Below are 23,593 nucleotides of genomic sequence, written 5' to 3' on the forward strand. Positions count from 1 at the left end.
GACGTTGCCATGTATAGAGCAGTATAGAGTTTCAATAAACTGCATATTACTTCTTTTCCTATTAATAATATTATTCTTGTATTCTATAATGGTTTATAATTAGCATCACATAAAGTATTATTTGTACGTGTTATTTCAAAATAGAGCAGCAATTTACTTTCATAACATTTGATATTATGATGGCAACCTTTGCAACTGTCAGAACTATTGGAATTATGCTAACCAAGAACACGCAAATTCGAGGCAAAAAATATATTTAAATATTTGTATTAATTTCTTATAATAAAAAACACGTGTTTTTGTGTTTCATACTGAAAAATCACAATTAGTTCTCGAAGTTATTCATTTATGGAATAAATTGTGTTGAAATGGGCAAATCAAGTGATAGTGAAGACAGCACAGATTTGGAGGAAGAACTTGATACTGTTGAAAATAATGATAGTTCTGATGATCCTGATGTCGTCTTAAGAAGTGGAAATTCCAGAAAATCAAGTGGAAAAAGGGTGACAAGACAGTCTGTGCCTGAAAAAAGCAGAGTTAAGTCTTCTGATAGCTCTAGTGAGAGTGACATTGAAAATTACCTAACAAAACCTGGGGAATTAAATTTGAATTCCACCTTTTTCAAGTCCACTCCTAATGATGATGTGCCAAAGTCTTTTGGGGATATTGAGAATGCTATATTCAATGGAGTTAACAGGCTTAGTGACTCTGAGTCGGATGAGGAAGAAATGCAGGATGAGGAGGCCAAAACTGAATCTGAGACAGCTAAGACAGAGATGGTTATGAATTTCCAACAATTAAATGAATATACAAAAAAAATTGAGGAAGCTAAGAAACATTTGGAGTTGTACCATGCACGGAAGAAGCAGAAGAAAGAGTTGAAAGTTGATATTGGTGATTTATTGGCAATTGGTGAAAAAACAGTGTCATCAAGTAATGGTAATAATTGGTCATAAAATATATATATATATATTAAACAGTTTGCATAATTATGATTATGTTTTCAGCACAAATCAGCATGCATTCAACTGATTTTGAATCATTGTCTGAATCTGAGAAAGAAGATTGGGAAGAGGTGGCTGAAGAGAAGGAGGCCCAAAGGTCTCTTATACCCAAAGAGGGTGTACAAATCACAGTTCAAATGCCTGAACTGATGAAAAAGAAAAAAGGCGTTGATCTGTTAGCAGCTATGAAAAGGAGATTGAATCAGATCAAAAAGGAGAATCAAATTTATATTCATAAAGTTCACTTGTTGACTTGGCTTGCACATGGGAATTTTATCAATGAGGTGTTGAATAGGGAATCCTTGCTGGCAATGTCTTTATCCTTATTGCCCTCTCAGCAATGTTATCCATCAGAAAGAACGGATCTGAAATATCTAGAGCAGATTTTAGCGTGGTATAGAAAAAACGTTAAAATAGTCGAGAAAGATACCAAGAATCTGTCTTTGGAGAAAAGTTTGCAACAGCAAATAGATCGTCGTGAAGCTCATAATAAGAAAATGTTTGTCTATTTGTTTATATGCATATTGCGGTCTTTGGGAATTCACTGTAGATTAGTCTTGTCCCTGCAAGTCGAACCACTGAAACCACCAGCGAGTGAATTATGTTCACTAAGCACTAAAGAAGATCAAAAGGTATGTCCAAATACTGACGACGCAGACAAAGTTAAAAAGCAAAATAAATCTAGTGGTTTGGAAAAAACTGAAAACGTTGCTAATAAGAAAGGTAATGAGACAAAAAATAAAAGAAAATCTGTTAATGATGAGGATGCAAGCACTTCAACTATTATAAAGAAGAGTAAGAGTGAAGATCAATTGGATGATACTAAAAAATCCAAGAATGTTGTTAAAAAGAAAGAAGCGACTGTTGAGAATAAATCTGTTAAAGATAATAACAAGTCTACTGTTTCTACCTTACAAAAAGGTAAAAGTAAAAAAAAGATTGAAAATTTACAAGAAGCGTCATCTACGAAAGTTACCGATAAGAAAACAAATACCTCTGATATCATTGCCAAGAATCAAAGAAAATCGAGCAAGATAAATATTGTAGATACATCAGAAGTTGAAATGAAAGAGCTTGATGTCGGTAATAAATCTAAGAAAAAAGTTACAAAGAAGAGTTTAGAAGCGTCCAAGAAGTCGAAAACTGATACCCAAAAACTTGAACAGGATGAATCTACAAGTATTAAAAGCGATAAACTAAAAGAACCAAAAACAACTAAAATTAATTTAAAGAAACTCAAAGTGGGCGGCGAAGATAAACAGGGCACTGATAAATCTTCGACTGTTCGTAAGACACGCAGTGCTAAAAGCAAAACCATGAAAATTGATGTCAACAATCTATTCAAATCCACAAAGAAGAAAACGGAAAAGTTGGAAGAAAAGAATGAGATGGAGCAGGACATAGATAAGCTCATTTCAAACATGGAAAATCTTGAGAAAGTGGTGCAATTGGATGGTTGTGGCGAGGATACATCGGACGAGGAATGCTCGAACATACCGCAGCTGGATGGAGGCATCGACGAACCAACAAATAAACCCAATTTGAAAAAACTTAAAAACTATAAGATGATACCTTGTCCCACGAAGGATCGTTGCCAGAGAAGGTTGGCCTTGGAGAAAACTCAAGACTTAGATCAACAGGAAGCAGGGACCTCAAGGAATCCGTTCAGTCCGAAAAATGTAACAACACCATTCGATTTTAATACTCAAAAGGAGGTTAAACTAAAACCTATTAACAAGAGACGCAATTGCGTGGATGCTGAGAAGAAGACGACTACCGAGTCAAAATCGTATTCCGAATGCACGCAGTATTTTAAAAACAACGAGATAAAGGATGATATTATAAAGTTGGTGAAGAAGAGTGTTCGCGAGGAGAAAATGGCAGAGCGGCTCAGAAAAGTTAAGAAGAGTTACGTCGAGGAAAGTGATAGCGATTTCGCTAGCGAACCGGTGATTAAGAAGAAAAAAAACTCTGATGTTAAGGTCAAGAGGAGAGTTCTTCCGAAGCAACAACTGAAGGAGCAGGAGGAGAAAGCGAAGACAGAGAAGGAAACGAAAAAACAAAAAATAGGTTTGGATATTTGGATTGAGGTGTTTCTGGAGGCCGAAGAGAAATGGATTTCGGCGGATGTTGTCAACGGAAAAATCCATTGTGTCAAGGATCTGCATGTAGGTATCAAACGTTGCAAAAAATGACATCTATCTATATATATATTTATTAACGTAGAATCAAGCCTCGCATCCTGTTTCGTATATTCTTTCGTGGGATAATTCTAATAGGATCAAGGACGTGACTAAAAGGTATTGCGCCAATTGGAATACTGTTACTAGGAAACTGAGGGCGGAGCCAAAATGGTGGGAGGAGTCACTGCGGCCTTTCATTGGGAAGAAGAATTATAGGGATAAGGAGGAGGATGAGGATTTGGCGAGGCAACAATTGGATCAACCTCTACCGAAAACGATTTCAGAGTAAGCTAAAAACGTATTTTTCTCTTCAGCAATAACTAATGATCTGTTTTCTTTGAAGATATAAAGATCATCCTCTGTACGTTCTGAAGCGTCACCTGTTGAAGTTCCAAGCCATCTATCCTCCGGATTCGCTAACCCTGGGTTTTGTTAGAGGTGAACCAGTTTATTCTAGAGATTGCGTCTACGTTCTCCACTCCAGAGATATTTGGCTGAAATCCGCGAAAGTTGTTAAGCTGGGCGAGACGCCCTACAAGATTGTCAAAGCCAGACCCAAATACGATAAAGTAACTACATGTTCAATTTCTTTAAAATCACTACTAACTCTTATAATCTGTATGTAGTTATCGAACAGTATGATAACTGATCAACCTCTGGAGATCTTTGGACATTGGCAAACAGAGGATTACGTGCCGCCAACCGCAGAAAACGGTGTGGTCCCGAGAAACGCTTACGGAAACGTGGAATTGTTCAAACCGTGCATGTTGCCGAAGAAAACCGTACATCTTCAACGTACGTTCGCAGTTTTCCATCATCTACTTTTCATGTTAAACAGAGTTTTATTTCGAAAATTACAGTGCCTGGTCTGAATAAAGTAGCCCGAAAGCTGAACATTGATTGTGCCCCAGCCGTCGTCGGATTCGATTTTCATAGTGGAGGAACCCATCCAATGTTTGACGGTTTCATCGTCTGCGAAGAGGAGCAGGAACGTCTGATTGCTGCATGGTATGTGGTAAGTATTACAAATTCCCTTATTAGCGAACTTAGCGATCTATAAATATTTATTCCTAATCCAGGAACAAGAGGAGGCGGAAAAACGGGAGAAAGAGAAATACGAGAAGAGGGTTTTCGGAAACTGGAGGAAACTGATTAGGGGTTTACTAATTAGAGAACGTTTGAAAAGACGCTACGATTTCGGAGATCCTAACTCAAAGAAGATCGAGAAGAAACCGCCTAAACCGAAAGGCCCAAGGTTCCTTACTAAGCACAGATGAGTGAATTGCATGTCCAGATATCAATTATGTAATGTAATTTTGTGATAATATTTATACATTCTTCTTTGTTTTTAAAACTACATTTTTTGCATAAAAAAAATAATATTTTGTATACTTTTGTTTTATTTACCATACAACCATTATATATAGTCTTTATCTACTTACCAGTGTGCTAAGGATGTCTTGTGAAGGAAAGCAATGAAGGTAAATAAGAGTTGCATATTTAAACTTTACATATATACTTATTTTTATATACAAATATGGTTAAAAAAAATAAAACATAGTAAAAAGAAATATAGCGAATAAAAAATACATAAAAATTTGGTTAAAAACGAATCCAGTTACGAAACGTATGATAATAATAATAATATAATATAGGAAGAAACACGTATATATGAAGAAGTGGAAGTGGAGACGAGGTTAAAAGTATACATCACAAATAGCAATTTGAATAGAACTTTGTGCGTAACATCCTTAATTTCCATATCTACATAAGAACCATGAGATCCACATTTTTTTTTGTTTTAAATAATCATATGAGGTTGATTAGTTAATCATAAAACTAATAGGGTATAAAATAAGCGATCAATAAATTATTGTAAGGCGACAAATGTGGATATCATTCTCATCGAACATGCATAACTCGTATAATCCTATATACATAGTAACTGACTAGTAAGTATAATATATATATATGTATATATACGTATATGAATATATATATTTCATGTATACGATAAAAATAATATTGCGTAACTTTCTCACAACAGGCGTGGTAAGGTAAATCAATCGGTTCTACTAAAAAAAATCATGTCGAAAACGAACGAACGCGAGATTTGAGAAAACAATCGCATTATTATTGTATTGTATATTACGTAACTCGTTTCATATTATTTATTTAGGTTCTTTGACACTACTTAAAATTGCTATTAATATAGTCATTATTATTATTATGATGTATTTGATTCAGTCTTTGTACAATTAATACTTTAATATCTATATATTTTTTTTTATATATATATATTTGATTTAATTATATAATCTGTGCATTTGTTGCAATTTTATTTTACAGTGGCCGTTCTGGAATATACTATTTATTTGAAAAATTGTTTAGCTATATTGGATAACATATTAAAGTGTCTAAACCAATTACTGAAGAGCTGAAGTTCTGATCTGCCCAATTCTTTACTTATGAACTTCAGCTACGTAAGCTACCGTTAGTGGATAATTATTTAACATATTATATTTGTTTGATTGATAGAGAGAGATAATTGTGGTCGACAACTTGAGAGTGATGCAGGTGTTTCGCTGATGATGCAACTGCCGTCAAATACAACAAATAATATTCCTTACTATAAGTCCTAGCCTCGATTAGTCCTACCGTGTGTTGTTCGCTTAGCAAAATACGCCTTTTTGTCCCTCATTTATAATAACGCGAATATTATTTGGGTGGATTTGCCTTAATTGGGAAGTGTGAAGTGCTCAGTATACGGCAGCAGTCACTTGATCAGCGAAATGGACCCTTTTCTAGCTAGGCTGAGGCGGTACCAGCATGTTGTTCTGATGAAGGACGCTGACCGGTCGACTCCTCGGCTGCTGCTGCGCTCTTTTTGCGTCGTTTGCATCGCTCTGCAACACCACCATGTATTCTCGGATGAGGGTGGCTATCTGGAAGGCCTGAGCAGTGGTTAGGATAACTTTGCTTTGTTTGCAGGCGCTCCCGGTGATGATCATCAGGCAATTTAGAGCAGGAGAATAACTCAAGATGCTGCTGTACTCGTACGTGCAGAGAGCGTTCCTGGATCGGTGCTCCAACAGATGCAGCCCCTTCTGATCAACCGCCAACCAGAGGACTCGTGGCCAATTCGAGGTGAAAGATTGCTAAATAACAACAGACAAAAACAATTAATAAAACGTTTCGTGAATTAATTTGCAATCAAACATACCATAACATCGAAGATGGTGGCTTTGTGAAGAGGCCAACTTTGGATTAAGTTGAGGAAGGCCTGTTTAGCTTCGGAGGCGGTCATCCCTCGTAGTGATTGATGGTGCATGGCTACGCCCTCCTGAGGAAGACCTGGCACAAGACGGGCTGGAAGACAATGGCACGCGATGGTTCTGTAGTCGTGCAACATCTCGGAGCAGTCCCCTAGCTCCAGTTGACCTTGTAGTGCGGTCAACATCATCTGTAAATTTAACATTGTATATTATATAATCACATTATCTCAGCCCCGACCACTTCTTAAGCGAAACAGTGCTAACTCGGAAAGGAAGTTTTACAATTCTAAATAAACGTGGCATAATAACTACTACTTCGTAATTTATACGACTGACTTGTACTTCTTCCACTCCTTCGCTCATACTTTGCAAATCATTTTATGTACATTCAATTATTATACAACAGGCTTTGGGTTTAATATTCGCAACTATGATCATTCATAATCCTCGGGAACGCAATCAATTACACCAATAAGGAAATAATATTGGTTATTGATATAAGGGCTAAATAAGCTATTTTCTGCATTCCCAAAAATCCATATTAACATTTCCGAGCATTCGCCAATCTAGCATACAAAGGGAATATGAAAATAAAAGAAAGTAGCGAAAAAGAAAAAATATTCAAATTGGAGAAAACTATTACATTCATTAATTCTAATAATTTAGTTTAATAGAATGAAATTTGTGAATGACTAAACTAGGTTTCTCCATGGGCCTTATATTAGGTAATACTAAATATGAACATAAAAAAAAGTATAAAATGTTTCAATGTGAATGGTTCTTGTGATGCGATGAGTAATTATTGACAAAATCACACATTTTGAGTTCAAAGAGATCCGAATAAAACGTTTTATATTTTTTTTCTATCATAAATGTTTCACTACGATTAGGTAATTTCGGAAACAGGCATTGTCCAATGGGTTTTGTCATCATATTCGTGCTGATTATTGGCATACAATTGACAAACGAAGAAGTATTGAACAAGCGGGCAAAGCAACCTTTTGTATCCATTGTATGTAGTAGGTTTAGGCATGCATATGGTTGTGGCTTGAGAAATATGTATATATTTATATGTAAGTGGAGATGGTAAGTAAAAGTGTTGAGTAAGTTATTTGGTCTGGGAAAGTAGTAAAAATTACTTCGAATTCGCCAGATGAAAGCGCCAAGTTTTCGAGTTTTCCGTGAAGCAGTGAGGCCAATTCGCGTCTCACCGCTCCGTCCCAATGTAAGGACTGCTCACACAACAAAGAAAGAACAAAAATATGTTTATGAATCACGTAATCCGTGGTGTGAAGCTGAGAAAGCGGAACATCACTTACCGCTTCTTTATCGGTGATTGGAAATCGGTCAGCCCTCAAGTCATGCAGCACTTGGTGGTACAGTAATTCCTTTTCCACATTGTCGCTCAGGTTGATGAAGTTGTCCATGAAGAGGTGTTTCTTGAAGAGGAAGAAGTGGTGCTGAGGGCGGGCGCGTTTGGACGCCGTGTTCGTGTTGTTGGATGCGACGGAGGCGGCACGGTAACGCTCCCATTTGGCCATCACGTCGGCAACCTTCTCCTCAGCAGCAAGGCTCCTTTCAGAGTTGCCGAGCACCTCGTAGATTGCATAGCCCATGGCGTTCGAGTTGAGACCGATCTTGTCGCGCACGCTCTCGAGGACGTCCCGGGCCGTCGCCGAAGGATGAAACTCAACAGAGTGATACTGGCCATCCATGAAGTGGAATCTAGCGTAAACTGGCCTTCTGTTTATGGTACAAAGAATTTCTTCGCGAGATGGTGGCCACTGTCGCCTCCTGGTGCCTTGAGTCTTCGACAGACACTTCTCGGCGAAACGAGCAAACTTTCCCTCCTCGGTAACGTAATCCGAGCTGCATCTTTTGAGATGAGCAATCAAATATCTTCGAACAGCTTTGTGAGGAGGTAACACAACGGAGCAGGCGAGAGACAGCAAAGCCCAATGGCGTAAGTTAACTCTCGAATTTGGGTCTGGATGATCAGTGGTCTGTTTGATCAATTGAAGATACAACTCGCAAAGCAATGATTCCTTGCGCATGCAACGTTCAAGAATCGATTGTAATAGTGTTACGTGCTCGTCTTCAGCTCGTCGAATTGCTTCACCATTTTGTCCCAATCCAGCGTACGTGAGGACTATTTGAAATACTTGAATCATGATCTGCTCCTCGCTCTCTGGTATTCTACTGATGCTTTGCGGCAAGGGCTGTCGGCTAAACGCCCAGAACGAGTAGTGGAAGCCTTTGTAGGTCTCTCCGCTATCGCCGTGCTCTTGTCTCAACTTATCCAATTTGTGCTTGCTGAGACGCCTGAGAGTGTTACGTAGGAAGCTTCCTGAAGCATCTGTTGGTTTGCGAAGGATATCGTTATCGACTAATGCCCTTCGGCAATTTACCAGATTGTGGTACAATCGTATGCGATCCTCGTTGGTCATAGCTTTAACTTTCTTCTGCGGCTGTTCGCATTCAGTGATCCAGCCTGCTAAAGTTGGAGAGTAACTGGCTATCAAAGAGCCAATTTCGTTCTTTTGCGCTGTCTCGAAGACGAAGCACTTGTGATTCGAGTCATTCATGTGGCGCTGCAGAGTTATAGTGATGAAGCTATCGCTTGGGTCGAGCATGATACTCTCGATCTCGTGGTAAGGGTACTCGTTCAGCACGAACTTGTCGTCGGGTTTAATGAGCATGATGCCGTTATTATTGATACCTAGTACCAGGGAATTTCCATATGACCAGTAACCACGATATGTAACAGAGTACATGGTTGTACCGTATAAGGGATACTGCATCACGCACGAAAGGTAAAGAGCTTTAGCTGTGAGTTCCGTTCGTCCGGCGCCGTACTGTCTGTGCGCTTGAGCTATTATAGGGACCCAGACATCGTCCCCTCTCGTCTTGCTTATCCTGTAAGGCAGATATGTGTCTATATCGGTGTAATACTCCAGCTTGTTATTATCCTTAGGATCTCCCAGGGCAACCTGAGCTTGTAGACCGGCCAACTGTAAAGCGACTTTCTCGGTCACCGGGAAATCATCATTCTGCAAAAAAAAATGTACGTTAATAAAGACGTATATAAAGAAACGAATCAAAACTAACCTTAACAACACTATGAACAGCTTGAGCGTACAGTAAATTGACCTCGACAGGATCTTGACTTAACTCTCGACTAGACCTAAACAATCTTCTTTTGAAGATGAACCTATTTTCACCACCACTGACTGTGGTAGTGCTTCTCCTGCCCAGGGTGGCTAATCCACTCGGAGGATTCAATTTATTTTGGCTTCTGCAGAAAGACAAATAAGTGAATAATAATAGAAAGTGCTTCTATCATTCATATAAAACTTACGTTTCCCAAGCAGCTATGACATCGTATAGAAAATGATGCGCTCTTACGTGCTCCTCACCGTCACTTCTGCTTTGGTATATAGCCCAACCCTCAAGGGTGCGCAAACCCAGACGTTCAGCCAATTTCCTGGCTGCATCTCCAGCCGTATCCGTGGGATGCACATCGATTGCTTTCGTTCGACCGTCTAGGAAAAAGAATCTGCACACGATTGTACCTAGTCGCTTCATAGCCTAAAATCATAATTTTCAATTAATAGTAATAGTTTAATTAAAAATAGTTTAATTGTCATACCGCCACTTCGACAGACGACGGTGGATGCTCCCTGACAGTTACTTTGTTGTTATTGCAATTATCTAAACACCACTGAACGTATTGAGCAATCTTTCCTCCTTGTGATAAATTCTTCCTCAAGAATGAGACAAAGTAACGATAGAGGTTCTTTGATGGTTGAAAGGCGACGACACAAAGGCACAGCAAAAGCCACACCCTTTCTGCCGAATCGGACTGTGGATTGTTTGTAGATTGTCGCACGCATTGTACGAAAATCTCGTCACGGAGTTCCTCCCTTTCAAGGGCTTGACCAATTACGCTCTGTATTACTGTCAGTTCTCTATCGTTATTCAATTCGCCACGTATATATTTGCAGATATCTCTGAAAACGGTACATGCGATATTCACGTTATCCGGGTCGTACATATGTATATGCGAATTCGGGATGCTGTTTCCTTTGTAATACGTAAGCATCTCATATATTGGAATCATCTCCGAGCTAGGCCGCTTTCTCGTCAGAGTGGCAATGAGCGTACCCTCAGGACTCCTCTCGTGCGAATTATAAAAGTTCTCTGCAAACTCGAGCATATCGTGGTAGACGTCCTCAACAACGGCTTCCTTCTCCTGCTCTGTCAATTCCTGCAGTTTCTTCTCCACACGGAATTTCCTGCGCTGTTCGCGCTCTGTGTTCACCAATTCTTGTTCCTGGTTGTATCTCCATGATTGAGGCTGCAAAAAAATACAATTATTATGATAATGAATAAAATATGAAATGTTAATATTTTACCCCTGCGCTGCTGCATCTAGAGACAGGTGGGCTGTGTAGTGGTGATTCGGTTGGGATTCTGGGTGGTGCTGGAAGTGGCGGCGGCGATACACAGATTGAATCATCGCGCGGTAAAACAGCTTCGTATATGGGCTCATTAGAGGATTTGTCTTGGATCACATCTTCTGGGATGATAACGGGTGGAGGTGGAAGAGGTTCGTTTGTTGCAGGAGGAGGCGGCGGTGGAGGTTCCGTCGGCTCGGGCAGCGATGGCAGACCCATCTTTGGAGGAGTCGGCTGATGCAGCTCTTGCGCTAGTCCTTCCAGCTCCTGTTGAATGACCGTCTCCAGTTCAACGTCGAGGTCCTCTACGAGCTCGTTCATCTTCTCGCCAATTTCATCTATGATCTTATTACTCTTCAACGGTTGCGGTTGTACGTCCGATAAAAATGCGAACAAATTGTCTAAATCAACGGCTTCCGTTGCTGTTTCCGTCAGGCGCGGTTTCAGCTGTTCCGCCATATGCGATAAGGCGGCAATTTCCTTCTCCGCCGCTTGCTCGCTCTGCTCCAACTCCAGCTTATCCTTTTCCTCCCTCTCCAATTCCAATTCTTTGCTTCTCTTCTCTTCCTCCATCATTTCACGCTTCCGCATCTCTTCCTCCACCCTCTTCATCTCCCTTAGAGCAGCCGCTACCTCCCTGGCAAACACACCACGCAAATGGCTCTGAATGACGATTGCGGCTCTCCGCTTCTTCAGAAACACTATCCTGCTCTTCCAGCCTTTGTAGGCGTGTTGTATCTTCAACACGGCTTTACGAATCTGCAGGTACTCCTTTTGGGCGACGTACCGTCTGAACGTTTTCTGGATTAGTATCGCTTTGGAAGCTTGCATCCTGTTTCGCGTGTCTTCTAAAGGCTCGTGCACGTGCGACCGCAGGAACACTTTGCTTTTACCGATTTGCCATTCGTTCTTAGGGACGTTGTGGCTCTCAATTAAAGCTTGACACGCGGCTCGTACGTCAGGAGGCAGTCTGTTTTTAGATAGGCAGTGAAATCTGGCAATGAAATCGTTAAAGTCCATATGAATGGGGTAACCCTCTTTGCGAATGCGAATGATGTCCAGCATACCGAGGTATTTCAATTGATCAAGAACCAACGTATTATCGTAATTGTTGGGGTCTTTGTTGGCATTTGGCTTTATGCATCGCACGTACCATGGGGTTGTTGATTGCAAGACATCGACAAGAGCTTGCAGTTGATGACGGAAAGTATCAGAAACTGTTAACTTCCCTTTGCTCGTTCCTCTCGACACCGTCGACGAACCATTAGCTTTAAAAATGATTAATAAAAATACAAATTGTTAAATATTATAAGTATTCTCACTCACCAACTCCTTTACCAGCGCAAGAATTTAGATCTTGATAGCTAGCCAAATCCTGTATGTATTCGCAACTGCTTCTGGAAAGAATGTCAAAGAACACGTCCTGTTGTACATCCTTGTTCTTATCTACAAATCCTTTGACATTGTAGAGAACGCCTCCTGCATAATGCTTCACTCCAAATTCTAGTTCCCATCTTCTCTTATCGTCGCCTAACACAATAAATCATAAAACTTTGAATGCGTTCAACAAAACTCAATCAAATTTACCTTTGAAATATCGCTCGTGACTTTCAAATTCCCCATGTAAATTGGATATATACGAAGCATCACATCCTCTGGGCATATGACATTGTTCAGATAGCAGACGCAGGATGCACCTTGGCGGCTTTTCCAACAATTCCAAGCAAAGTGTATTATCGGTGAACGCAATGTGCTTGTAATCAATTTCCTCTTGCTTGTACTAAAAATCACAAACATTAATTGCAATATTCATATCCGCGAAAATTTGACTCACAATTTCCTGCTCCAGAGCAAACACGTAATGGTTAAAGAATTTATGGAGTTTCTCGTTAGTGTAATTGATGCAGAGCTGTTCGAATGAATTGACAGCAAAATTCTCGAATCCGAAGATATCGAGCACACCCAGAAAACGCGTTCCATCCTGACCTGGATTCGTACACGTGTTGATGTGATTAATGAGCCAGGCGAAGGTACGCGAGTACAAGGCCTTCGCCATGGCGTGCCGATTCTCTCGAGCCTCCTGCAGCTTCAGCGGAATCTCGGTAATGTTTCCGCGCACGTTTATCTGCCTGATAAGCACCACCTGCTTCAAACTCTCTTTCTCCAAGCCCAGCAATTCCGAGACAATCCCCAAGATTTCTTCATCCTCCTCGGTAATATCACACTTCTCCCCGTCCACATCCTACAAACGAGAAACGATTTACAAATGCAAACTCGAATAACGGTGTTTATTCTTACTTGAAATGAGAGATTTCCCAGCCAAAGGATGGCGGAGAGGGTCTGGAAAATGCCGTTGCACATGATGTGCGGCACCTGGAGCACGTTGAACGCCAGCATCAGGTTGTCCAAGCACTTGGCGTCGTCTTTGTTGCTTCCGGTTTGGTTGAGATACTTGTAAAACTCGACCGGCTTAAGATGCAGATGAGCGGATAACTCTGTATTGTTCTGTAGTGAAAAGGAGGTAAAATTACTTAACACATGTTTGTTGAAAGATTATTAAATTCGTACCTTGGCTCCTTCAATTAGGTGATAGAAAACGTGGTAGTTACGTTCTCCGGGTCCTTGAGATGTTAATCTGGATTGTTCGAGCAGGTAATCCTGGATGATACAACCTGCGATCATCCATCGTGAATCGAAGCATACCTGCATGAACTTTCCAAATCTGCTCGAGTTGTTATTGCGAACGGTTTTCGCATTTCCTGCAAAACAGATTATACATTTATCATCATCCAGTATTTTCACAATAAACGAATAACAAAAAAAATTAAATTCCAATCGTCGAAGCGCAATTATTTCCGGTGCAGTTGATTGCTTTTCAACGAAACTTACAATTCCACAAAGAGGAAATAACGATCGATGATCTATTAAAATTTACTCATTTTTTTTTACATTTCGAAAATATAGATGGTAATTGATTGAAGCTCTTACCGAAAGCTTCTAAAATGGTATTCGCCTCCAGGATCTGCTGTTCCACCCAGGTGGAGACGCCGCTGGTCACGGAGCACAGGTATTGCAATATGAATCTGGTTGTTTCCGTCTTTCCGGCTCCGCTCTCTCCGCTTATCACTAAACTTTGATTCATGTGTCCTTTGCTTTGGTGTATGGTTTGCAGGGAAACGTAGGCCGCTTCGGCGAGTGCAAAGACGTGGGGTTCCTCCATTCCCATCTTCTTTCCTTGATATTTCTCCACATATTTCTATAAAAAAAAAACAACACAATAAAAACAATTAATCAAAGTATTCATTTCAATTTGTTTCAATCAAAGCAACAAATTCATATTAAAAATATAACTGTCGGTGTTTCATATAAACTCATCTCCTGGGCAACCGAAAAATACAATTATTAATAAAATTAAACAAAAGAAACTTTAATATATAGTTTTGTTTTCAAAGAATTTCATGATCTATAATGTTTTTTCTATTTTAAGTTTTATGTAATAATAATGGTAAGACTTGAATTTGCTTGATTCATTGTTTCTTTCCCCAAAGTTATTCGTACATTAAATTGTACAAGGGTAATGTAATTTTCTTAATGTTAATAATAGGTGTTTAGTGAGCCTCTTCTCCGGTTAATTCCAGACGAAATTCACGATGCAGAACGGCAGCGACGGCAGATTTTTTCCCACGACGCCGAACGACCATTATTTAACGAGCGCTGCTCTGTGAATATAATAAGAGATGTATCCTGCCTCAAGCAAAGCTTAAAACAATTTAAGCCACTTGGAACAATGGACCCTAATGCAGGATAATATAAATATTGTTGCACATTTAGCGATGCAGCTCAAGTACACTCTCACTTGTACAATCCAATTAATTCCATCTCTACCATTATTTTTTCCTTCGAAATGCTACTGCTGCTTCGTCTGGCGGAGCGCGATAACGGAAGAGACAGATATGGGTTAAAATGATAAAAGTGATCCCTGATAATATGCTCAGATGCTGAACGCGAAACAAGAGAGGAATGCGCGCGTACGAAGACCATCGCTTTCGCTGCCTCTCTTCGCGTACATTCATCCCCATTGTTGTGATTCACAAGAAAATAACATTCAACGCAATTCCTTTGTTCCCTCCTTATCTCGCAGCATTATAAAAGCATTTCGTGCTTCCACATTGAATCATCTAAAAGCATTTCACGTACTAATCAGTAATTAGACAAAAATTAACGTATTACAATAAATGAGTAATTAGTAAACTGTAAATTCGTAACTATAAACTTAATTGTAATAATGGAATATGAAATTAAAGAGTAGTTATCGAACTGAATTATTAACTTAATTTAAAGGCTGCGATAGCAGGCAACCCTACAAAAAAAACCTAGCATTATTACTCATAGTTTTTATCTCTCTAATTACTGTAGAAGTATTAAGTTTCAGGAAAGGAATTAATAGTTCTTTGTTTTTTTTTTCCATGGGGATACGAAAATGTTGAAATTGTAATTGCTTCGCCCGCATAATCTGTTTCCTCTGCATCGAGTCGCGCCGCATCAGCAGAGATCAAGCGCGATGTTATAGGAAGGAAGAAGTAAATATGTTTTGGGAATTCGTTAAATTTAAACTACTACATATGCTGCTGTCCACCGCATCCGCCGCATTCGGAATGCGCGCAGAGATCACGTTCGTACGAGAGAAGTAAAAAGAAAAACAAATAAACAAAAAGGGAACAATATAATATTAATACGCATCGGTCTTTTTGCGGACCATCCAAAACCGCGCGCGTCCACTGCGGAAGAAGCCCAACCTGGACAATATAAACGGTTGACAATAAGAGGAAGCGCCGCTCGCCACTCGATGCATATTAATATCCGCACTCCATATTAGCAGTTGACTAAACGACTTACCTGTGAGTACATGTCAATGGCCTTGTAAGGGTTTACTGCAACTAGAATGGATCCAGTGTACGTCTGAGAATACAATTAAGGAATAACAATACATAAAAAAAATATAGAAGGTTTATATGTTCATTTGCGGTCGAATTCTTAGGATTTCTCGAGTATATTTGATGGTATCATTCTATAAAAACTGATTGTGATTATTATAATTTCATATTTTAATTATGGATAAAGATGCAAAACGTAAGAAAATAACATTCGTTATGTTTTCGCACATAAATAAATGTTCAAAATCGCAGTTAATTTTGTAAACTGCAACACGGTGGGATGACCTATATTTTCGTGCAATCTATAAAAGGTTGTCATGGACACCAAACTGTTTCCTTGGATACAGTGATGCAGTTACTTTGACCCTATGCCTGTAGCATCAAACGCATTTGCATTATTTTTTAGCGTCACGTTAAAAATTGAATCTTAATTTACATTTTGTAACAATTTCCTATTCATTTTCTGACACCAATTGAAATAGTCCTTAGTTTTAATTAACTATTTTGTATGTAATTTAAAATATAATATTTATACGTTATACAAATTATAATTAAACATACAATACAAAATTGCACAATTTCTAGTAGTTTTGTATAATTTGACTAAAATAAAACCAATATTTTTGTAATCTTAATGTCTTGGAAAGTATCGAAATAACAAGTTGATATTACTGAGTAAATATTCAATCAAATGTATTTGTTATGTCAATGGAAATGTTTAATTTATAGTCAGCTGAAATTCTTGTAATATTTCATACCTTTTGAATTTGAAGAATATCAATTAATACGTAAAATATATTGTAATTGTTACTTTTTAAGTCTGGTATCAAAAAATAATGAATTGAAATCATAAATTATATAAGAAAGAGAATTATATTGTTTCGGTAAAAAATCCTCTATTAATAAATATGATCATCAGTTGTAATCTTTAGTAAAGAGCCAGAGGAATAGGATTACGCCTGTTGTTAAATGTGTTCGACAGATTGAAAGTGTCGTAAACGGGGTTCCTCCGCTCTCTGAATGGAGATCGAGATGACTTCGAGGAAAGGTATGCGTCGGCCTTTAAAACCGAAATGCTGAGTGGATAGTTATTTGCCGTTCTTCCGCGATGGAATTTTCGGATGACTAATACCTGCTGCAGCTCTGCTGGAGGAGCCCCATGCAATCACCGGCAAAAACTGTTACAGTTCTTCTAAACAAAAGGCATACTCATAACCAGATGACGTTCATTTGAAGCACCACACGCTCGAACCGTGTCAAACGCACATAATTTATGCCACGAATGGATGAAAGTGCATTTACCAATAAATGCATATATGCTAATACTCCCTTTTTGTGCGATCATCCTCCCGCGAGTTCATCGAACCTTATTTTAAAAATAAATAAATAAAAGACAAAGTCTAGAGTAATTAAATTGCTTTGATCATTTGCTGCGAAGTCTCCGGTTTCAATTTTCTTGGAACAAATCCCAAACGGCTTCTTCCTCTATTCGAAGCGCAAATGCAATTTTGGTATTATACCTGCGCGCACAATTATCTGAAGAGGTTCGTGGAAGAAACCGCACCAAAGTTACTTATTTACAATAAACGCATTTCTGTTGTCATCTTTTTGTTTGCGTTCGAGATACGTAAATCGGAGATTATCATAAGCTGCAGACAGAGTAAACAATGTATTTGCAAGGACCAGGCGATGATGATTAGGGTAGGTAAACGAACGAGCTTATCCGAAAAGTGACGGGCAAACAATCAGATGCGATTGAATAATAAACCCGGACGAACGTACACAATATGATGTTTACTGAATGCCAAATGGTGAAACCGCACGTCCTATTCCTCATCTCCTTTTCCATAATACGCATTTTCTTTTTTTTTTTTTTCGTCTCGTCGCATTTCTATGTTGCAGAGGGCTGTGCTTTCACCTCATCCCCCCCGTCAAAAACGCGATTGTTTCGTACCGCCCTTCCGACTAAAAGCGCAAAGCGCATTGTCTTCCAAGTTTCACAAACGAAAACAAAGCATGAAAACATAAAAAAAGGATACGTAGATGCGGTCCTTTTCGTATCGCACCCGCAGGTTCTTGTTGATGACTTCTTCGTCCAAGGCGGACAGCCTGGTCATATCCTCGACGCCATCGTCGGGCACGCTCCCTGCAAACAAAACCAAAAATAAGTCACGCTTTATTTATTTACATTTTACATCTATTTCCTATGTTTAGAGAACGCTCCAAAAAAAAAAATCGAAACGGAATTAACATGAACACACTCCAATCCAAATGCGAACCACCGTACCAGACAGGAGAATCGCGTTTACATAATGCTTCTGCTTTCCACGAAATCCCGCGTGATTCACACTTCTCACTAATCTCGGAGCGTTTATGAATGGTCGTAGTGTTAAAGAAAAAAAGTTTCTAATATCCGAAAGACCAAATTTTATAATAATCCTTACTCATTTTCTTTTTGTTTGTGAGCCTACATTGAGTCACAACATTAGACTCATTTATTGATTTCATTGTATGAATTCACACACGAAAGTCCAATAGAAATTCAAGTTTATAGCTTTATACAAAATTTACAAATTTATTATAAAAGTTATACAATTAATGTTTCGTTGTTACTTTTTACACAAATTATAAGGATTCATTAATTAGTCCGTATTGACTTTCATATATCAATAGAACATTGAACATAGCCCTAATTAGCACTTGCTATTGGAATAAAAAGAAAATAGAGAAAACAATCCTTTGCGCAGTTTCATTTCGTTCACTACATACAATATTGATTTACTCAAATCGTACCAATATTACCCTAATGATATTCTATTGTTAATAATTACGTATTCAACTAAAAAAACAAAAATTTTTTTTTTGATAAAAAAAAAATTCGTAATTTATTTCAAAAAACAATTTGAACATTCATAATTTTCACAAATCGAAACAGCTTTGAAACTTCCAATTATCTTACACATTGAAAACAAATGAATTTAAAGGAAAAATAATATATTAATGTTTAAACAAAATATTCAAAGACATTGTCAAAACACAAATATTTAGGTTTAAATTTGTATTTACTATTATACTAAAAAAAATCCGGATTTTTACTCGTATAGTGAAACATATTCAAAAATACACATAACATGAGTACACAAGTTTTAAAAATGATGTAGCAGGCGCGCAATCCGGGACTCGTTATGCTCGTTATGCGAGGTGCTCGTTAAGCGAGGTTCCACTGTATATTAAATAGAAATAACGACAATGAACTAAAGATAATGCTCTCAAAATTTCAGGCTAGTATAAAAAATAACTGAATTCAGTATGACCTACTTTATGAATGTGCGCAAACTACAGACATTATCACTTATATAAAAAAAAATGTTAAAATAACAACATTTTCAGTGGATTTAATTACTTACAGAACATTTCTTAAATCTATTAAAGAAACTAAAGCTTGTTGAATAGTGGAATAAAACAGAAAAGAAAATAATTAAAAAAAATGAGATTGATAAATAAAATATTCCGCAAAACCGCAGTAGATACTGTACATACGTAGAAACACGTACATACAATTTTCAACTATGGCTGTTTACAATGATAATTGCCAGTCGGTTTACTCTATTTCCGTGCGTTCCGAAACGCATTTCATTATCGTTTTGCAAGAGAGGAAGTCCGATTTTACTTATTCAAGATATGTTACACGATAATCGTGGTAATCATTCGAAATTCACAGCGACGACAGCGGTCGAGGGAGGCCGGACGGAATCTTAATGGTCACGAATATTCGTACTCATCTGCATTTAATGGTAAAAGGAAATCTGTATGTTTGTGCTGTATGATGAGATTCGAGTAATCTGGTCGTTTCCTGATATCCCATACCTCGACGACAAGAGTACAGGTACAATGATTCATAGAGTCCTTCCTTCATTCTGTATGTTACTTTCTTATACTATCATTATTTACGATCTTAGAAAAACTATTCCATATCATAATAACACTAAGAGTTTCCTAACTATTATGTCTTAAGGTCTCAATACAAGAGTGATTAATTTGTTGATTAAATAAGTTAATAAATTAAATGAATATTAATAAATAAATCACGGTAGCCTTGGAAGAGTGAAACCTATATCTATTGTACAATTTCATTTGTATTTGGAATGTTCAATAAAGGCAAAGTTCAAATGTCGCTTAAATAAATTCATTTCGTCGAAACATTTCATTCAACTGTTGTTACATTTCTCTTCACACAGTAACTGACTTAACTCGATGTAACACTGACAGCGAATTGAATAAACTCCCAACTACGAACAGGTGTTATTTAGTTATTTCTTTTAGTTCAATTTATTAGATTAAAACTTATATATATATATATTTGGTTATGATTGAGGTGTGAGTAAATCTTAATGAGAAGCTACAAAATACGTTATTGGCATTTTGGGTTTCAATGCGAATCAAAGGGGAGAGATCGATGCGAGAAGAAAAAAAAATGTAGTGAAAAATAATGCAAAGACCAGAGGCAGGTTCACGTAGGTATTAATTTAAACCCATTCGGCCGTTGCAGCGGCAGGTGGTGTACGTTCAGAAGTAACGAAAAAAAAAAAGCAAAAAATAAAAAGAGTTCAGCCCCTGCGGCACGAAATATCAATTGCCCGGTGTACGGTAACTCAAAGAACTGGATTCGAGGCATTGAGTTTCCTACATGTTATATTTTTTAATTAAATAAAAGATTACAATTAGCGAATTATTAATAAAAGTAAATAAAACTCTCGATATGTTTGCAATTACCAATAAATATAAAACAGAGCATTTCATTTGTTTCAATGCCTCCCATGAACCAGGAACTCGTCGATTTTACTTGCGATTGTTGCAGTTAATTAGTGAACAGAAACGCAAGAACAGGTAACGAACCTTGATTACTCCGTGGGATAAAAAAAAAGTACATATATAATTGTCTTCAGAAATCTTTTACTTTCTGGTTAATCTTTCGTAAAGTTCTTTTGATGCATAATTTGAGAAAACTGCAATTTAAAACATATACATAATAAATTTGAACAATGTTACTGTATTGCGTATATTGTTTTACTTTTCTAGAGATTCTTCAATTTTCATTTAAAGTTTTAATAATTATAGAATATTTGATAATCGAAATTTCTAAATCTTATACTTTCTTAAAAGTTATTTTTTTGTGTGTTGAACATAATTTACAAAAACTGCAATTTAAAAGAGATACAATTATTATACCTCTTCAATTATACTTGAATTTACTTCCCAAATTATCAAGAACTGAAAGCAACTAATTGTTAAAATATTTTCTAGTTTCAGAACTTGCATAACTTGTTTAATAAACAAAGATGATTCAACGCAGAGAATCTCGAGTAAATACTAAATAAATAACATTATTTGATATTTGAATTTTGATGATCTAAAACTGCGGCGGTGAGTCATCTAATCGCAAATCCAACCGCATTTCGTCTTCCGAAATCCGGCTTACGCATTTTACGTTGTTGTTTTTTTTTCAACAAGTCGTTACATCGCCATAAACACATCCAGAATATAAAATAAACACACTTAAGCTTGAGCTACCATATACATATTCTCTTTGGAAGTAAATAAACAAATGCACGCATCAATTGCTCGTTTGTAACGTACAATAAACCGGTGTTTGTGTTTTGAAAATAAAGCGATTCGAACAATCTTAAAGATAAATAAATATAAATAAAAATTTGCAGTTAGGATTTTTCAATGTTTTATCAAAAAGATGCAACAAATACAAACATTAAATAAATAAGCATCAATATGATTTAAGTTAGAATTGAAAATAAACTTAGATACAAAAAGTAAACAAGAAATAATAATTTAAAATAACAAACTTAAAGATGTGTTGTGTTCAAACAATGTTTGAATACTTATTGAATTTTCGAAAACAGGATCAAAAACAAAATATAGTTATAATATGGAATCATAATCAAAGTTGCTTAACTTTCATATTACTTCTTTCGCAATGAAATAATTTATATTTTATATAAACTACGAAAAAGTTAACATAATTATCGTTTCTTTGTTTCATTTGTTCATATGCGAAACACATATAAGTATCTCATGTTTTCAAGTGGATGCTCGCAGTTTTCAATTGATTCGAATGAAGCAGATGCATTTCAAATAACGTCTCTTTCGAGCATTATATAATAATTGTTAACAGAAGATTACGAGTGAAAAAATAAAATACAATGTTATTCGCATCCAAAAAATAATAGCATTAAGACAAAACCGCACCCAAAGACCTTAAAGAAGATTACAACCGAAAGCAATTTAAACTTTCAAGTAAGCATAAGATTACGATAAGTTTTCCACGCTTATTTTTATTAGGAGTTATAGTATTTGGATTCGGTAGAAGATTTGGGCAAAATGCAATGCTTATAAAATAACTACGAGAGTATTTATGCAAACCGCGCCCATAGTTTAAATTAAATTATTACATAAAGTTAACAATACATTATTTATGAAGTGTGCTTATTTTGTTTTGTTTATAAATACGTAATTGTTCGTATCAGCTTATTTACTTTTAATAGTACTTTGTGATTTATAATATGAAAAATGTAAACATCTGCAGGAAAGAGTTCAGATTATTGTTTTAGTTGTGTTTCGGGATGATTGTTATTTCAGTTTCTGTGAGCAGATTTTCTGAAAGGTGATGTCATTATTTAAAGGGAACAGCTGCGAGTATGAACAGGTAAAGCGATTTTCGAGAGTATAATAAATGTGGGTTCCTGAAACGCAGGCACGTTCAAATCACCTGTTCACACAATAAAATAAAAGGAAAGAAATTTTCAGTTTTCTACCTAGGTTGTAGGTATTCGCATAATTATGGTTGTGAAGAAACAAATGAGCGAGGTGCACAGATGTTGATGAATGAGTAGATAAGAGATCCTGATCATTTTGGAAGAGTCCTTAGATAGGGTGTACGGACGTGCTAAATGTCAAACCGCTCTAGTGAGTGGTAAACAATCGATATGTTCGCAAAAAAAAAATGTAATAGCGTAGAGTTGTGGAGGAGCTTACCAACGGAAGAGAAATCCAACTGAACCATGATTGTGTGATGAGGGTTTATTTTGTTAATAGTTATTATTTTTTTTTTGAATAATTCGTCTCTCGATATTGGGGAACTGTACACTCCCGTCACATTACAGGAGTTCGCGCTGCACGGGGCCCGTTTTCATCCAGAGTCAGTTTTTATTCGGCCATGGCAGAAGCCTTGCGAATAGGGGCTGGGGCTGAAATTCCGCACGCGCGCACACTCGTAAGGGAGCGACGCGCAAGCACTAGCACCAAGCACGACGCGCCAAGTAACAAGCACCAAGCGCACACCTCTACTGCACCAGCCAGACTGATCGACTCGCTCGCTCGCTCGTTCGCATCTGCCGCTCGCCGTCTTCCAAATGCTTATTCATACTATATTACCTCTACCATTTACAATAACCCCGCCATGCAAATTATCGCTCGAGCGCTTCCAATTCAATTCTTTCATCCTAAAACAATTCAATAACATTATTAGCAAATATTAACTTAACAAATAATTTGTTACATAATTACTGTAATATAATCATTTATGATGTAAAATACGATTGTGGTGGATATCCCACAAACCTAGATTAAATTAAATAAATAAGAAAACACAACAGGAAACCGAACTCAAAAATACAAACCTATTTCCTCTTAGATTAATAAGTACATAATTTCTATTATTCTATATTA

At 37.4% G+C, this 23,593-nt stretch overlaps 2 protein-coding genes across 3 annotated transcripts; one reads left to right on the top strand and one right to left on the bottom strand.

Annotated features, from left to right (window-relative positions):
• Window positions 1-52: 52 nt before the first annotated feature.
• On the top strand, window positions 53-4,515 carry LOC108562848 (DNA repair protein complementing XP-C cells homolog). The gene is made up of 7 exons (XM_017921326.1): window positions 53-939; window positions 1,008-3,172; window positions 3,231-3,472; window positions 3,531-3,756; window positions 3,814-3,982; window positions 4,048-4,202; window positions 4,267-4,515. The coding sequence occupies exons 1-7, from the start codon at window positions 369-371 to the stop codon at window positions 4,462-4,464; spliced, it is 3,726 nt and encodes a 1,241-aa protein (XP_017776815.1). The 5' UTR covers window positions 53-368; the 3' UTR covers window positions 4,465-4,515.
• A 995-nt stretch (window positions 4,516-5,510) lies between these two features.
• Window positions 5,511-23,332, bottom strand: LOC108562859 (unconventional myosin-X). Of its 2 annotated transcripts, XM_017921344.1 has the most exons (17): window positions 22,901-23,332; window positions 17,893-17,999; window positions 15,816-15,878; window positions 13,908-14,175; window positions 13,488-13,678; window positions 13,218-13,424; window positions 12,754-13,161; window positions 12,507-12,699; window positions 12,246-12,449; window positions 10,878-12,187; window positions 10,112-10,819; window positions 9,821-10,050; window positions 9,571-9,757; window positions 7,782-9,512; window positions 7,602-7,694; window positions 6,411-6,650; window positions 5,511-6,345 (listed from the first exon to the last, which is right to left on the bottom strand). In XM_017921344.1, the coding sequence occupies exons 1-17, from the start codon at window positions 22,926-22,928 to the stop codon at window positions 5,992-5,994; spliced, it is 6,522 nt and encodes a 2,173-aa protein (XP_017776833.1). In that variant the 5' UTR covers window positions 22,929-23,332; the 3' UTR covers window positions 5,511-5,991. The 2 variants fall into 2 exon arrangements, with proteins under 2 accessions (XP_017776833.1, XP_017776835.1); XM_017921346.1 differs by lacking the exon at window positions 7,602-7,694.
• Window positions 23,333-23,593: the final 261 nt, after the last annotated feature.

This window comes from Nicrophorus vespilloides, unplaced genomic scaffold (genome assembly GCF_001412225.1).
Source record: "Nicrophorus vespilloides isolate i.1.1-1 unplaced genomic scaffold, Nicve_v1.0, whole genome shotgun sequence".
Taxonomy (NCBI): Eukaryota; Metazoa; Arthropoda; class Insecta; order Coleoptera; family Silphidae; genus Nicrophorus; species Nicrophorus vespilloides.

What these genes read in the sequence shown, in the direction of transcription:
- LOC108562859 (XM_017921344.1), bottom strand. Translation starts at nt 22,928, where the DNA reads ATGGTTCAGTTGGATTTCTCTTCCGTTG. An exon ending in GTCATAGCTGCTTGGGAAAC is followed by an intron (nt 9,758 to 9,820) that starts GTAAGTTTTATA and finishes GTCTTTCTGCAG; the next exon opens with AAGCCAAAATAAATTGAATC. An exon ending in CTGTTCATAGTGTTGTTAAG is followed by an intron (nt 9,513 to 9,570) that starts GTTAGTTTTGAT and finishes TTTTTTTTGCAG; the next exon opens with AATGATGATTTCCCGGTGAC.
- LOC108562848 (XM_017921326.1), top strand. Translation starts at nt 369, where the DNA reads ATGGGCAAATCAAGTGATAGTGAAGACAGCACAGATTTGGAGGAAGAA. An exon ending in ATTGTGTCAAGGATCTGCAT is followed by an intron (nt 3,173 to 3,230) that starts GTAGGTATCAAA and finishes TTATTAACGTAG; the next exon opens with AATCAAGCCTCGCATCCTGT. An exon ending in TGATTGCTGCATGGTATGTG is followed by an intron (nt 4,203 to 4,266) that starts GTAAGTATTACA and finishes TTCCTAATCCAG; the next exon opens with GAACAAGAGGAGGCGGAAAA.